The sequence below is a fragment of the Carassius gibelio genome, chromosome A24, assembly GCF_023724105.1.
Source record: "Carassius gibelio isolate Cgi1373 ecotype wild population from Czech Republic chromosome A24, carGib1.2-hapl.c, whole genome shotgun sequence".
NCBI lineage: Eukaryota > Metazoa > Chordata > Actinopteri > Cypriniformes > Cyprinidae > Carassius > Carassius gibelio.
Window position 1 is genome coordinate 2,341,037 of NC_068394.1, and position 17,549 is coordinate 2,358,585.

Consider the following 17,549-nt stretch of genomic DNA (forward strand, 5'->3'; position numbering starts at 1 on the left):
ATACAGAAATTCATAGAACATTCTTTGGTGTTTATAATAATGTTCTCAAAATGTTAGCAATGTTGTCATTTGTTACTACTTGTTTCAGAATAACGTTCAAAAGTAACATTTTCATAATGTTTGCAAGATGATACAATGGAATGTTCCCCTAATATTCACACAAGAAAAAAAGTATTTACTTTTTTTGGAAAACCTGTTTTGTGGTCCGTCTAATGATTAACATATTTGCATTAATGCATGATGACATAAATTAGTAAAAAAAACAAAACAAAACAAAAAACATTCAGAAATGTTTTTTACATCTCAATTGGAACGTTAGCAAAACGTTCTTAGAATATATTCTTGTTAGCTGGTAAAACGATTGTTTGGAGTGGCATATTGTGTCCACTAAGTGTCTCACATTTGCCCTGTGGATTAACAGTAGTGTGTGTGTGTGTGTGTGTGTGTGTGTGTGTGTGTGTGTGTGTGTGAGAGAGAGAGAGAGAGAGAGAGCACGCGGCTCTTCACTCCTGCAGATTTACTCTAATCTCATTTCAGCACCTCGGACAGTGACTTGTTCATCAAACCACATCGGCTCTGAACTACTTCAGCTGTTTCTCTCACTCTGTAAAGCGTTTGCTTGATGCAACTCACTAAATAAAGTTGTTTAGACTCACTAATGCCGATTTCATTGTCTCTATTGCATATTTTCCATAAATCGATCGACTGGTAATCCTTGGGGAATGCCATTCCTGGAGTAGCGTTTGTTAAACAGTTGACGTTTGTGTGTGTGTGTGTGTGTCTGTGAGAGTATTAGTGTGTGTGTGGGTGGAACGGGGAGGCTGAGTGCGAGTGTGTGCGCGTGCAGGAGAGCGGGATCGCGCAGAGATGGAGGTCCGACCCGAGCGCTTTAAAGCAGCAGCGGCGAAAACACTTGGCAGGATAAACCGGTAAGAGCCAAAACTTAATGCAACTTATAAACCAGCCTTGGGATTTATTTTATGTTAATATTATCAATGCAACGTCTAAATAATGCATGTTTCAAGCATTAAGATTGCTTAGTTCTGACAAAGACTGTTCAGTTGCTGTTTATTAGAGCGTTTAATGTAAAAAATTAAGTGAAGTAAATGGAAGCTGGTGCACTACATGACACATCACAGGATGATTTATCAGTCTTTCAGTGCTGGGGATTGTTTCTGTCATCATAAGTTGAGATCTTTATGCGTGTAGTTGTGTGTGTGTGTGTGTGTGTGTGTGTGTGTGTGTGTGTTCGTGACGACCAGATTAACCCGACTGGACTCTATTAATAGCGACTCTTGTCCGGTTTGTGACGTCACATTTCACCTGTCAGAGGACCACTTCCGTTTTGCATCTTGGCTGTCTGTGCTGACGTTGAAACTCACGCTTGATAGGTTGTTTATTTAAGAAGAATAATGTAAAACTTTCCTGGCAAAATTATGATGCATTTTTGTTTAGTAGTCTAACTACTAGGCAACATATAATACCTTAATATATGATGACTTCAATGCACATTTAAATCAGTTTAAGTATACTTCTAATATATATTTACATTATGCATAATATATTTAAGCATATTTAAAATCACAGTACTTGACGTTATTATATTTCTATATAACGTAATGCCTCCCTCGCAATTTAATTATAATTTAATAATAATGTAGTGCAAAAGAACCATATCTTATCTGTAAATCATGCATTTGTAATATATTTTAGATATATTTAGATTAAGAATAAAATTTATTGCACACACACACACACACACACACACACACACAAATAGGCTATATATTAAAGTGAACTGACATGGAGATAAAATAAAGCATAAAAGTCAAATAAATGAATGAGAAATTACTTAAACACTTTCTGTAAAATCAAAGGCCAACAGAAAATGTGGACTTTTTAAAATAATAAATACTAGTTAAGTATTAATGGGGATATTAATAATTAACGATATTCAAATTATGATATAGGAAAATTACAGGAATGCTGAAGGTGATTGATATGTCTGCATTATAACTTCCTGCAAGATGTTAAAGTACAGTAAAAAATATTTTCAATATCAAAGATTGAAGTACACTGCTTTTTTCCACCCCCAAGGATAAAAATCCTTATTATTTAAATTGATATCAAGAGATGAATATGTTAGTCCTTTAAAACAGTGTTCACACTTGTAAGGATGGAAGCAGCTTTTCATTAACATTCGGAGAAAAACACAATCTCACAATCTCTCTCTCGGTCTGTTTCTCTGGATTTTGTGCAGTCTTTAAAACGTAAATCCAGTCCTGAAATAGATCTCCAACTAACCTGCTACTAGTCAAATCCTCTCTGTCTCTCTTTCTCTCTCTCTCTTATGTTACGTATAAACGACCATTTATAACTGGTCTGGACATTGTCATTAAACTGTTAGATATTCCTGTCCATTGTGAGGATGTTGTTACATATAAACAGCCATTTAAAAGCTAATTTCTCTCACTTAAGCATCGATTCCTCTGTAATCAGATGCAATCAGATCAACAGGTTATTATAGTAGTCAAAACACTCTCTTTCAGCGATGATAGAAACTTATAACTGCCTGCCTTCGAGTTGATGCCATGTTTATCTGGCTTTAATGCTTGTTCTTTCCATTGTGGTTTAAACTGTTCTTTGTTGATTATTGTGGTGTGGTGTACGGTTAAAGCTCAGGTTTTTTCTGCCATATGAGCCTTAAACAAGGCATTTAACCCCACGTTACTCCAGCAGTCAGTGTCTTAAAAGATAAGAGATAAAAGGCCCACTTTACAGCTCATTTTGGACAGGAACCGCAGGTTTAGATGGGAAGTGATGGTAAACGAACTTCTGAGAACATGAAATTAAACGACAGTAATTTTTAATTAATAATATATGAAATGACATTAGGTGACCAGCATCTGAAAATCAGCAGAAATGTGTGAAATTTCAGAAAAAAAAAATTTGTTGTGTATGATTTACTTTTAAACCATTTTTCTCAGAAACGGCTAGAAAAAACTTTTACAATTAATTGCAAGGAAACCACAAGTATTTTTTAAGTAGAAAGACTGAAATGGTATTCCCAGTAAAATGTTCTGCAAATAAATTGGTTTGATTTACCACACAATTTGTTTTCTTACAGTGTGTAATAAAAAATTTAATAAACCAGAATTCATTGCATAGTACAGTGTAATATGATATTTTAATCGTACACTTTAATTTTTTAAAATCTTTTTTATATTTAATATTTTATTTTGATTTTGATATACAATGTAAAGTACAATGAAAGAACATTTTTATGTATAAACAATTTTACAGAAAGTAACATTGTATTCAGCATGAAATTGTGAATTAGAAAGATTGAAATAATATATTTTTTTGTTTCATTTAAATCTAAAAAAAAACTATTTTATTAACAGTGTACTATAATATTTTTATGGTATACTTTTTCATGTTTTGAATTAGTTTTGAATTTTCAGTTGTGTTTAAATTTATTTTCAATTTTTTTTTTAAATATTACTGTTTAGTGTTTATGTTTATTTTATATTTTTTAAGTAATTTAAGTTTACTTCATCTCAAACTTAGAATTGATACTTCAGCTCAGTTAGTTGACATTAATATTTTTTTTTTTTTTTCAGATTTACGTTTTTTCATCTAATAATTATAATTGATTTTACTTCGTCTTTTTGAAAGGACCAAAAACAGTTTTTAATCATTTCAGATTAAGTTAACAATAATAACCCTGTCATTGCACAGCTACACATCATGACTAATCTTAAACAGTATTGTCATATTTATAATCTCAGTCAAATCCATCAGGATTTCTCCATAAAAGCCTTTCTTTCACAGCGAGTGAAGTTTCCTCAAATATAAAAGAGACTGTCAGAAACTCAAGCACCGGAGAATAAAGAACAGATTCAGGAGAACAGAAGGGAAGAATGGATGGATGAAGGGGGAGGAGAAGAGAGGCAGAAAAAGACTAAAATAGAAAGTTTGATCAATATTTCAGGCTCTTAGGAGAACATCATTATTAATGTATACTTAAGTACAGCTGCAGTAGAGCTGTAACATGTCTGAACATCCAAAAGAAACAGTTTGCCATTAAACTGTCTTTAAATGCTAAAATTGTTTAATTTTACTAACAACATGCAGTTGTTATGTTGAATATTGTGTGAATACGTTAATTATTTCTGTGCAAATTAATTGTTATTGTGCGCTCAAAACATATTTAGGCCTAAATTTACGATTGATTTCAATCGCATATAAATTTTCTATTTATTTAGATTACAGAGTTTTAACAAAATAATAAACTTGATGTGATGTCAATTTGTCAGGTGAAAATAATTAATTAAAGGCATAGTTTATTATTAACTTTACATTTGTTTGATTTTTGGATAGCACTGTGTCTTATTCATATATCCCTTTAATTTTACATTTTATATAATCATACAATTATTCAAATATATATATATATATATATATATATATATATATATATATATATATATATATATATATATATATATATATATATATATATATTTATTGCTTTTTTGTTTTTAATTTTCCATGCATCTGTTGTGATTATTTTATTATTATTTTGCATTCTTTTATTTAAAGCACTTTTAATTACCATTGTAATCACCAACTTACTTGCTTCATTTAATTTAAATCAAAATGCATTAATTCAAATATATAAGATTGAAACAAATTGGATTTATTAGTGATAAATACCTAAAGCTGGCTATTGTGCATTTAAAACACATTTAGTTTTTTGTTAGCACTATTACAGAAATCTGACTTGTTTAATTCAGCATGACTAACAAATGCATCACATTAAGTTTAGCCGTTTGTTAAAACTGTGCTATTAAAATGCATGGACATTTTAAATGCAAGCCTAAACACTCTATTGTTTGCTAAATCTGAACACATTTTCTCCGGAGAGCCTGAGATGCACGAACTTACAGCAAACGTTTGCTCTCCATTTAATCTCATTGCTGTCTTTCAGTGGTGGTTGTGTGTGTGTTGGTCAGGGTTCTGGAGAAGCGTCAGGAGAATGGAGAGACGATCGAGTTGTCAGCAGAAGGTCGTCCAGAGCTGCGGGAGGAGAAGGAGCTTCCCGTGGTGGACTGTACGTGTTTCGGTCTGCCGCGCCGCTACATCATCGCAATATTATCAGGCCTGGGCTTCTGCATCTCCTTCGGCATCCGCTGTAATCTAGGAGTAGCCGTCGTGAGCATGGTGAACAACCACACCGTCTATAGAGAAGGCAAGCCGTACAATGTGGTAAGTGAGAGGACATTTCTGTTGCAATGCAAAGCTCAGTGTTTCAATGTCTGCAAAACATTTTAATGTCATGCAACTTTTTTTTTTTGTCTTTTATAGAGATGTATTATATGCACACATTATTATTGTTTTTTTTTGTCATTCATTGTGTGTGTTTTTTTTTATGTTGAATCTGTATCTGCCATGTAATAGTCTGTAACTTATATTTTAATAAACCCAGCAACCAAATTATAACATATAATCAAGTTTGCTTTTTAGCAGATCTGTCTTGCGACTGTGCTGGTGATACAATATTAAAAGATTTTAGATATGCTAAAACATTTGCAAATAAAACAGAAAGTGAAGTTGTATTTTAAGTACACCTTGGCTTGTTAAACTGATAAAATTTTACACATTTTGCCGAGTAAGTTACCCTGAGACCAAACCTTTAAACTCATATGTTTTGAATAGTTTGGCATAAAATATTAGCGGATGTCCTTTTATTCTTGAAATCGTGCACACTGTTTATTTGGTGCATTTTGTTAATAAAAGCAACATATTACAATTTAAGCATATTTGAGGCAATGCATGCAATTATATTTTAAGTTTTTTTTCAGTTTTTTTTTTTAATGCATTATTATTATTTTTCTGTCTTTTAATTTTTCATTAAAAAAAAAAGTTTCTGTGTTTCAGAAAGCTCAGTTCACCTGGGACCCAGAGACTGTAGGAATGATCCATGGCTCGTTTTTTTGGGGATATATAGTCACTCAGATTCCTGGAGGATTCATCTGTCAGAAATTCGCTGCTAACAGGTCAGTCCTGAACGCAGATGTACAGAAGAATAAAACACTCTTCACACAGCACACGTCTCTCTGTTTCACAGGGTTTTTGGTTTCGCTGTCGTGGCCACGTCTGTCTTAAATATGATGATTCCCACAGCAGCACGGATAAACTTCGGCTGTGTGATTTTTATCAGGATACTACAGGGACTGGTGGAGGTAAATAAATGAATACTAGCTCTATTGCAGAAAGTCTTCTAGTTCAGTTGTGGCGTGGAGACTGAAGTCCGAGTCATTGTCTGATACAGTAGTGCTCTGATTATATCTATGACTTCATCTGCTGTCGTTGTCATTGCTGCCCAGGGCGTATCTTACCCAGCATGCCACGGGATCTGGGCCAAATGGGCCCCGCCCCTCGAGAGAAGCCGATTGGCCACAACAGCGTTCTGTGGTGAGCTTTAATATCTGCGTAAAACTGTCAGTAAATATCATTTTAAATATTGCTCTGGGTTTTACTTTGATATGTTTGTTGAATGTTCATGATGATAATAATAATAATAATAATAATAATAATAATAATAATAATTATTATTATTATTATTATTATGTTTTATGAACACAGAATAATCTACAATTATTGTTGTTGTTGTTGTTGTTGTCAGTTATTCAGTGTTAATAATAATAATAATTATTTTATTATTATTATTATGAACACAAAATAATATATTGTAATATAATATAATTACAATTATTATTATTATTACAATATAATAATAATAATAATAATAATAATAATAATAATAATAATAATAATAATAATAATCTTATTATTATTAATAACACTGAATAACAACAGTGAATTATCCAAATTAGACAAAAACAACAACAACAACAATAATAATAATAATAATAATAATAATAATAATAATAATAATAATAATAATTATTATTATTATTATTATTATTTTTTTTTTATTATTATTATTGTTGGTGTCTAATTGGTATAAGTCACTGTTCTTATTCAGTTTTATTATGTTTATTATTATTATAATTCATAATAATTAAGTAGTATTATTATTATTGTTGTTGTTTATGTTATTGTTGTTGTCTAATTTGGATAAGTCACTGTTCTTATTTATTTTTAATAATTATTCAGTGTTGTTATTATTAATAATAATAATAATAATAATAATTATTATTATTATTATTATTATTTTATTGTTGTTGTTGTTGTCTAATTTGGATAAGTCACTGTTCTTATTTATTGTTAATAATTATTCAGTGTTATTATTATTATTATTATTGTTGTCTAATTTGGATAAGTCACTGTTCTTATTTATTGTTAATAAAAATAATATATATTTTATTATTATTACATAATGATATTATTATTGTTCTATTACTATTATTATTATTATTATTATTATTATTATCAGTGTTTGTGATAATGATAATATTTTTTATATTGTATTATCTATTTGTTTTTTATAAATATTGTAGGTGTAGTATCTTCCATGCGTTGATGTTGCGTGTGTGTGATGTTGCGTGTGTGTGTCAGGCTCGTACGCAGGAGCTGTGATAGCGATGCCGTTAGCTGGAGTTCTGGTGCAGTACTCAGGCTGGTCCTCGGTCTTCTACGTGTACGGTGAGGAAGACCAGCACACGCTCAGACTAATGAACCATGCATGACGCTCATCTCATCTGTTCGTGATGTTCAGATCACTTAGTTTCTTGGCTTCTCTCTGGCTGAAGGAAGTTTTGGAGTCTGCTGGTATTTGTTCTGGATCCTGGTGTCGTATGAGAGTCCGGCGGCTCATCCCACCATCACCCCGGAGGAGAGGAAATACATCGAAGATGCCATCGGAGAATCTGCCGGACTGATGAACCCGCTGACGGTATGAATGTATGGTTTATATAATGATGCTAGAAACATCTCTCTCTCTCCGCTCTCTTCTCCTCTCATGCAGAAGTTCAACACTCCTTGGCGTCAGTTCTTCACATCCATGCCCGTCTACGCCATCATCGTGGCCAATTTCTGCAGGAGCTGGACGTTTTACCTGCTGCTCATCAGTCAGCCGGCGTATTTCGAGGAGGTGTTTAAGTTTGAGATCAGCAAGGTGAGAGAGAACATCTGAATGTCTCTTTTACAGATCCAATGTTTATGTCATATACAGACCTTGCATCTCCTAAATAAAAGACTCCTCTGAGTTTCAGAAGAGGTCTTGATAATATCTCAAACTGTGCTTTGCAATCAATAGTTCTCAATAATAATAATTTTAATTAGTCAGTGTTCATTATTGAGTGTTAATAATAATATTTTGATTAGTTAGTGTTGTTATTAAGTGCTAAAAATAATAAAAAGAAAAATATTTTGAATAGTCAGTGTTTTAATATTATTGTGAACACTGAATAATCTAATTATAATACATATTAATATTATTTTAAATAGTCAGCGTTTGTAAAAATAATAATAATAATAATAAATTACTGTTGTTGTTTTATTTTATTATTATATTATTTATTTAATATTTTATTAAAACATATTTTAAACGCAGTTTACGTGCATTCATGTAAAATGTGTGTGTGAAAGTGTAATAATGATAATGATAATAATAATAATAATAATAATAATAATAATAATAATAATAATAATAATTTGATGAATTAGTGTTAGTTGTTGAATGTTCGTCACATATAATAATAATGATGTTTGTTGTTATTGTTTATCATAACAATTATATCAATAACAATAATAATAATGTTAATACTACAACTACTACTTATTATTATGGACATTGAATAATAGTATTATTATTAATATTTAACATTAAGATGCATTAATATTTGATTAGTCAATGTTGGTTATTCAGTGTTCTTAACAAAAATATAATTTTTAGCTTTATACTCACTGGATGATGACTAGTGACTGATTTTTAGGAGAAATATTAGAGACGATTAAAACACCTCTGTGTCTCTTCAGGTGGGAATCCTCTCGGCTCTTCCTCATCTGGTGATGACCATCATCGTGCCGATCGGAGGACAGCTGGCCGACTATCTGAGGAGTCACAACATCATGACCACCACAAACGTCAGGAAACTCATGAACTGTGGAGGTAAAGCCTGTTTCTAGACGCTCAGCTCGTAATCCGGAGCTGCTGATTGGCCGACGAGGCGTCACATGATCTGTGTGTGTTCAGGTTTCGGGATGGAGGCCACGTTTCTTCTAGTGGTGGGTTTCTCTCACAGTAAGGGCGTCGCCATCTCCTTTCTGGTCCTTGCTGTCGGATTTAGTGGTTTTGCCATCTCAGGTATAAAAAAGAAAGAAGTAGTCTGGGGCTAGAGGGAAGACTAATGTTACAAACAGTGTTATTTACTTGCTATGTGTTAATATTTTGAGTTTGTTAATAGTTATTTCATTTTTATACATTCATTTTAAAGCCTCTTGTCTAAATAAGTTATAAGTTGATATGAAAAAAATTGAGGTTCCTGTGATTTTATTTTATTTAGGGCGTCATACCACACACAGCCACTGGGAGTCATCAAAACTATTTTGAATTTTGCTTAATGAATGTTTCTCTATATTTCTCTGTGAATTTCCAAAATAACCACCAAATATGACATCCTGAGACTCAGACCTTTCCAATGATATGTTTGCTGCCAAGATTATAAAAAGTTTTGGTTCTAGAAGACCGTATAGCATTATGTTTTATGACACTAGGGGGAGGTGACAGCCATTAGATTTTAAAGTACAATTTCCATGATAAAGCAATGTCCGATTTCAAAATGGTTTTCACATGATGAATCTTGGGCTTCTAAGCTTTCAAATGATATATGATTTATGATGATTACTAAAAGATTTTATAGAGAAAAAGACAACAACATAAAAGAGTGCCAAGCGTCCCACAGGTGGGACGGTGATGGTTACGGGGTTAAATTTGTTTGTTATGCTCGTTTGCGTTTTTTTTTTTATATTTAAATTCATCACATACTTTAAAACACAGAATTCACATAGAAAACTGTTATTTTATGTTGTAATGATATTTCACATTTTTACATCTTTTACTGTATTTTTGATCAAATAAATGCAGCCTTGGTGAGCAGAAGAGACTTCTTTCATTAACTTCTTTTTTTTTTTTTTTTTTTCGTCTCCAAACGTCCAGGGTTCAATGTCAATCACCTGGACATCGCTCCACGTTACGCCAGTATCCTGATGGGCATCTCTAACGGCGTCGGGACGCTCTCTGGCATGGTGTGTCCTCTGATCGTTGGTGCCATGACCCGGAACAAGGTTTGTTGTGCTTGATTACAGCTGGTTATAACATCTTCAGAGATCATGTGTCGTTTTCACACATCTCTGCTTCCCTGTCATTATATTACAGCTCCTTTTCTCCTTTTCTTTTCCTGGGCATTACATTTCCTTCATGCAAAAGTGCCTTTAGTTCAAGCTTAATCTTATACATATTTACATTATCTGAAAAGTCACGTATGTAAGCTTTGATGAATATACATATATCTATACACACACATTTTGATCCTGTGTGTTTCTCTCTGTAGACGCGGGAGGATTGGCAGTACGTGTTTCTCATTGCATCACTTGTTCATTATGGTGGAGTTATCTTCTACGGTGAATATTTCTGTCCATTTCCTTCCATCCATCTCTGATTGTGCTTATGTTATATGTAGATTACATGCATGATGATGAAATTGCCTCCCAAAATAAATAAATAAAATCCTAAACCTTATTTTTTTGCATAAAGAAAATATATATTGATTAATAATAATTCATGTTAATAATAATTAAAATGTTTTAAAATAATATTTAAAAACTTTTAGAACATTTTGTGTATATATTAAGTATTTTATTTTATTATTTTAATTGTATAATTGAATTAGTTATTATTATTTTTTGCATCATAACATTTTTTTCACATTTATGTTTCATTTATGAAAATCATCCTGTCATTATTTTTGTTTATCTTATTGAATTCCTTGTTTTTAATGATAAATAAACTAATAATACAATTAATAAAAACTCTATAGACTTCAAAATGTATATAAATGTAAAAATAAAAACTAATTAGTACAGAAACAACACTGGATAAAAAATTGTGAAATGAAAAAATATCATAAAAATAAACTTTTTAATAACCGAGTTTTCTGGGGCTGGACTAAAACACATTTCTCGACTGCTTTTGTGAGGAATGAATGAATGATGCTGTAAATCTCGGACTATTTCTTTACATTCAGGTATCTTTGCGTCCGGTGAGAAGCAGTCGTGGGCGGAGCCAGAGAACATGAGCGAGGAGAAATGTGGGATTTTAGGAGAAGACGAGCTGGCGAATGAAACGGAAGAGCTGTACCACTCAGTGGGCGGCGGCTACGGAGCAACCATCCAATCAGGTGACCCCAATGGGGCGGGGCCTGGAGGGGGCGGAGCTGGTGGAAGCTGGGCCTCAGACTGGGACAAAACGGAGGAATACGTCCAACCTGTGGGAACGAACAGCTTCCTGTATGGAGAAGAGGGCAATGAGCCAATGATTGTGAGGCTCAGAGATCAAGAGTAAAGCTGGATGGGAACAGGACGGGGGAAACAAGGACTGAATATTCCTCCCCTACACAAACTGACTGGGATGGAAGAAGTGGTTCTGACCCAAACTAGAAAAAATTACATAATTAACCTCAAATCATTATCTGAAGTGTGTGTCGGAGTGTGTATGTGTCTGTTTTGAGTGCATGGAAACGAATGTTTGAACTTACCAAAAATAATTTTACTCCTACTAAAGTATAATTCCAATTGAAAAAGAAAACAAAAGCAGATTTATGGAGTTGATCTCGTGTCGTGCCGATACTGTGAGGTGTGTGTAGTATTGGTCCATTTTCCGGGAGAATCTCATAAATAAATACACATTTAAAGAGCAATATCAACTATTTGGATGAGCTTATAGAAGCACTGACATACTTTGTTCTATTATTATACTTCATTATTCATTCTGTATAAGTATCTGTGGCACTTTGGATAAAAGGGTGGATCTCATGACAAAAATGTCAATTCCTTCCCCGTAATTAACCAAAAATGATCTGAAATTAAATTTTGCACGAAGAAAGTTCATAGCAGTATTCTTTTTATTGTATTTTAATATATTAATATATAATTTTAATAAATGAAAATATATGTACTAAACCTTATTATAAAGAATTTTCTTGCATCAGTAAATTTGTCATTTATTATTATTTTTTATTTGGGTGAACGGTTCCTTGAATATCAATCAAGAAGAAGCAGATCTCATTGAAATGACTTGATATTTCAATGGTTATCTCTCTGAATAAGATAAGATGATGATGAAATCCTGTCTTAAGCTACATTTGAGATATGCATTTATAATCTATATTGTATTATTGTGATGATAATGCATCATAGTGTAGTTAGAATCTTGTTTCTGTGATCCATAAATGATGGTAAAACTAAAAGTACTGACACAGTCAAAAAAAAAGCGATTAATACGTTTTGGTTACACCAGAGGAAACAGACTATAACCCAATTTATTCACTATTTAATGTGAAATACACAAGATGCGATACAAGGAAGTAGAATAAACAGATTAAGTGACAAAACCACTAACCAGTGTGTAAGCAGAAAAGCAAATCAATCCTGCAGTGACCTCTTGTGGTGAACCTCGACATGACTGGGTCAGACACTGGTTTGTCCTTTAGTGGAGAAAGACTGAACTACAGCTGCACTGAGATATATTTCCTTCAGATACACAGCTGTGTTCTATCTGATACACATCCTCAATTAAAAAAGCTGAATATGCATTGCTTTTATAATCAGGACAAGTTCTCAAAGTACTTTATAAACAACACTGTCACATAAAAACACTAGAATTAAAATGTGATAAAAATAAAAAAGCATAAAATGATGAAATAGTGTGAATAGACTATAGTGCACAGGCATTTACAGCTGAATGAGTCACTATAGCTGAGAAATAGTAGAAACGTCAGTACTAATGTTGTTTAGTGGTGTCAGCGCTCTTCAGCCTCACAGAAAAACTCAACGTTGATCATTTGATAGTGTAAATGTGTAACCATTGATGAGCAAGTGATGCTATGCTACATTTCTCCAAATATTTGAGAAAATCAAACATGTTTGCATCTTAGATGACTTGAAGGTTAACTGAGTGAACTATTTCTTTAAAGCATCCTCACACATCCCAATGGTGATGCTTCTTTGACACATTAAACATTATTTGATATTATCACTATAACTTTAAATACAGTAATGATAGCTGGAATTAAACTACTGTTAGTGAATGCCGAGTTTATAGAAAGGCGGCATTGCTTTTAATGGCTAAAACAGCTATTTGACTATTGGTTGACATGTATATGGTTATTCTTCATTCTTTCTCTTTGCTCGTCTCATTTGTCTCCTGTTTCTCAGCCTTCAGTTCTTCATACTGATTTTCCTCCACTGTCTAAGCCTTAACATTGCTCCCTTTGCTCAAAGTTTAAACTTATCAGCATGTCCTTATCTTTACCCTGTTTACTCTCTTGTATATCACTTCCTCCTTGTTTTCTGCGCTTCAGCATCCACACAGTCCCACACAGGAGAATAATGAGTGCTGCCCCCCCGACCAGTATGTACAGCAGGCCTCCAAACTCCGCCGGTTGTGCTGAGAGAAAGAGATTTTCATGATAAATATAAATGAGACGTGCTTGCGCAATCATGAACTGAGAATTGAAAGAGAGAGTTTGTGCATTTATAAATCAGTACAGTCAACCTGAATGAGTCTGAGTACCTTTGTAGCTGTAACTATCGCTGAAACGGGAGAAACCATTCCCACAGTCCATCCGACAGCTGTACTCTCCTTCTTCCTCAGGAGTAACAGACATGCCATTTTCAGGTAGTCTTCTGTGTGACTGTTGGTCATTAGAGAGTGTGTGATACCAGTGGCAGGACGTGCAGATTTTAGGACAGCGAGGACAGGAACACTGCAGACTCTTTGCAGACCCTGAAATAACTGCAGCAGCAGGTCCACCTGTAAAACACAGACAAAACTGTGGTGCACTGAGGATTTCAGATGAATAAAGTATCTTGTACTGGTTTAAACTGGTCCGAATTAGGCAGTAAACAAAACATTCACTATACTGCGTGCACTATACACATATCAACAATGGAAGAGGTTTATGTTATGGGTTAATTTGTACATTTTATTTTGGATAGCTTTCAAATGTACATTATTATTAGTATTCATTATTATTCATTTATTATCATATTGTTACACATAGTACTGCATGATATTTTAAGAACATACTTTCTGGTACTTTTTTGTTAGTACATGCAGTATTAGTGGTTCTGTATAAATGAAAGGGTGATGTAATGCAGGTTTTATTATGTTTACCTATAACTTTTAACTCCTGGAGATCAGAATCTCCTTCCTTCCTAGCAGCTCCTGCACTGATGTGTGTGTACCTGTAGGTGGCGTGGCAGCTGTATTTGCCGTTATCATCTTGTGTGGCGTTGTTGATGTCGTATGTGCCTTCAGGTGACCTGAAGATTTCTTTTTGATTCTTATAGAAGACGGCCTTTTCTAGTTTCGGTCCACCCCAGACTACACACCTGAGAGCCACAGGCTCCCCCTGCAGGACAGGAACGGCCGGAGGAACCAACATCACCATGAGCTCTGAGAAACACACCAAACACAGGTCAGACTGAACGTCCAAACTTTTAGCAGAGTTAACCCCTTTAACTCCACACAGGTGATCTGAAACAGAACAGGAAGTGGAGTTAGGAGTCACCTGTCATTTTCAGCGTCACTGCATTGCTTCGATGTTGTGTTTTCCTGTTCCTGCACCAGAAAGTGGCTCTTTCTGCCTCCTTTAATTCTGCAAATATAACAGCTCTCTTCATCTTCTTATTAATATCGAGTCCTAAACTGAAGGTTCTCACTCCTCTCAACACATAACAAGCCCAGTCCTTCAGATCATCATCCACCTGCAGCACCAGGTTTCTTCCATCTCCTTTGGTCATCACAGCACCTTCTACAGATGGAGAGAGCTGAGCGTGAGGCTCCAGCTCTGAGAGAGAGAGAGAGAGAGAGAGAGAGAGGGAGAGAGAGGGAGAGAGGGAGAGAGAGAGAGAGAGAGAGAGAGAGAGAGAGATCATGAGAAACCGCAGGAGGAACAGAACAGATGATCATGAATGTTTAGGATGGTGTTCATACCCAGTACAGTGAGTGTGAACGGGTCACTTTTCTGATTGTCCTGCACACATTTATACGACCCGTTGTTTTCTGGTGTCACTGCAGTAAGCAGCATTGTATAATCCTGATATGATTCTTGTACTTTTCCATCACGATACCATATTGTTGGTTTACTCCCTCCTTCCCGGTTACAGATCAGAGTGACGTCATCTCCAACATACACCTGAGGGAAGTTCGGCCGGAGTAACACTGAGAGAAAGAAAACAGACGTATGAGAGAAGCGTATTCGCTAACAGCAGGTTAGATGACTACTATACTGTTATAAAATTTGATTGATTGGCAGTAATTGAACACAATGATTTAATGCTGTCTACTCTGCAAAAAAAAATAAGTTTACTTCCTGGAATGGATACAGTGCATGCTTTGCTGCATGCATTCAACCATGCATTAAATAAATAAATACATAAATAATAAATGCTTTTCATGACTTCAGGATGCTCTTTGTGTGATGATGTCTTTGTAACCTACACACACCTTATAAATGATTAAAGATGTGCACTTGAATTTACTCAGTGCTCGAATAGATTTATACAATCTTTTGTTGTTTTGACGATCAGTCAGAAAACATCTGTTTAACACATGGTGTGGTCTGTGTTATAAAACATGTTTATGTGTTTACCTGTTGGGTTCTGTCCCTTGGTCCCCCTTATGAGAGCCAAAAACACTGTGGCATAAAAAGATCAATCAGATTTGGATTTGATTTCTAGATTAAGAATCTAAAGCTTTAGTAAATACAGAAAAAAAGAAAGAAAAGGACGAGGGGAGGGGGGCTGTTTGTTTAACTCTCCTTGATTATATAACTGAAAAAAACGAACTGTGATATAAACGAAATGCTATTGGACTGATCCAAATAGACAATGCTAAAACGCATAACGTAATATTAGACACTTTATCTGTGGAAGTTTTCACGTTAAGTGTTTTAGATTGTCCTCTCCATGTCTTCCCGTTTCGGCTTAAATTACACCAACACAAAGAATAACGCTGCGAGTTTCAATGCACTTAAGTAGATCTTTAAAACACGACCAGAACAAAGACCTAAGTTAAATAATCTGGGAATTTGATTTGATTTTATAAACTAGTATTCTGAAGAGTATAATTCTACACTACTTCTAGACCAGTAATCAAATGCATGTCAAATGTTTTACCTGGAAGTGTCAGCAGAGACCTCATGTTCATCATCAGCAGATCTGAGTCGCGCGCTGAAATATGACAGATGTGCATGTTTCTTTAAAGTTTCTTTTGACATTATGTTGTATACTTCTCTCACTTTTGTTACATAAAATTTGAGACACCTGAATCATATTTAAAAATATCTTCATTTTATTATGCATTTGAGAAAATATCAAACTCAAAGAGCTAAACTTGCTTTTGTTAACTTTTACTACAGGTCCTGTGTTTCCCCACAAATGTTTGTAATATTAACAAATCTTACTTGTTTTAAAAAGGGTTAAGCATCATTTTCTGCTGTCCATTTGATGCTTCAACAGTTATATTTCTGTCAGGATTACAAATGCAAACATGCAAAATCAAAAAAGGACCGCTTTCATACCTTGATCGCGAGACGAATCCAACACGTCGCACTTGGGGAAATTGTTAAAGAAAGCGTCTTATAAAAAAACAGAGAGCAAACAAAGAAATTATGCAATCTGAATCCCGATTTCGTAATGAGGCAAACTTCCCATGCCTTGAAGTGAAGGCCAAACAGACTCTTTTCTTCTTTTGCCTTTTCTTTGTTACCTTCGTTTACTTCATGCAGACAAATGTCGTTTCAGGTAAAGTGGGTCATCTGTGATTTATCAAAAACGATCCTGCATCTTAATTAGAAATTATAAAACATTTATGTATCTTTTTTGTTTGTTTGTTAACAAATTATCAAACAAACATATATTAACAACATATTTAACAAAAACATATAGCCCAGGCTATGATTAAAATTCATACTTTGATGGGAAAAAAAAAGCTATCGATAAGAGATAAACCTTTACAACATGTGACTTTATAACACATGCAGCAACAAAAAACTGAATAAAAGAGATGTTTACAATATACAATTGTGAAACAGTTTTCTAACTGTTTTCTCTGAACACAATGGAACTTTGATTGTGACCATATGTGGGGCCGGATTAAGATCAAATTGCCTGATGTTGCAGCAATAAAGTGCCTGTTTGTTTTTTCTCGGTTTCATTGGTGCATTCGACTCTCACCGCACATGCGCACTCAGACAGACAGCCTTTATTGACTGACTGTATTTATTATGATAACA

At 34.0% G+C, this 17,549-nt stretch overlaps 2 protein-coding genes across 3 annotated transcripts; one reads left to right on the forward strand and one right to left on the reverse strand.

Annotated features, from left to right (window-relative positions):
• Window positions 1-797: 797 nt before the first annotated feature.
• On the forward strand, window positions 798-12,243 carry LOC127945840 (vesicular glutamate transporter 1). 2 transcript variants are annotated; one of them, XM_052541935.1, is made up of 13 exons: window positions 798-929; window positions 5,019-5,271; window positions 5,944-6,062; window positions 6,134-6,248; window positions 6,393-6,480; window positions 7,588-7,674; window positions 7,782-7,924; window positions 7,997-8,146; window positions 9,010-9,142; window positions 9,227-9,337; window positions 10,190-10,317; window positions 10,584-10,653; window positions 11,277-12,243. In XM_052541935.1, the coding sequence occupies exons 1-13, from the start codon at window positions 868-870 to the stop codon at window positions 11,591-11,593; spliced, it is 1,776 nt and encodes a 591-aa protein (XP_052397895.1). In that variant the 5' UTR covers window positions 798-867; the 3' UTR covers window positions 11,594-12,243. The 2 variants fall into 2 exon arrangements, with proteins under 2 accessions (XP_052397895.1, XP_052397896.1); XM_052541936.1 differs by having other exon boundaries at window positions 6,227-6,248.
• A 322-nt stretch (window positions 12,244-12,565) lies between these two features.
• Window positions 12,566-16,960, reverse strand: LOC127945846 (neural cell adhesion molecule L1-like). Its single transcript, XM_052541943.1, has 8 exons — window positions 16,836-16,960; window positions 16,432-16,485; window positions 15,906-15,950; window positions 15,248-15,475; window positions 14,823-15,101; window positions 14,426-14,707; window positions 13,823-14,062; window positions 12,566-13,696 (listed from the first exon to the last, which is right to left on the reverse strand). Exons 2-8 carry the CDS (start codon window positions 16,463-16,465, stop codon window positions 13,506-13,508), a joined length of 1,299 nt encoding a protein of 432 aa, XP_052397903.1. The 5' UTR covers window positions 16,466-16,485; window positions 16,836-16,960; the 3' UTR covers window positions 12,566-13,505.
• Between the last annotated feature and the right edge of the window lie 589 nt (window positions 16,961-17,549).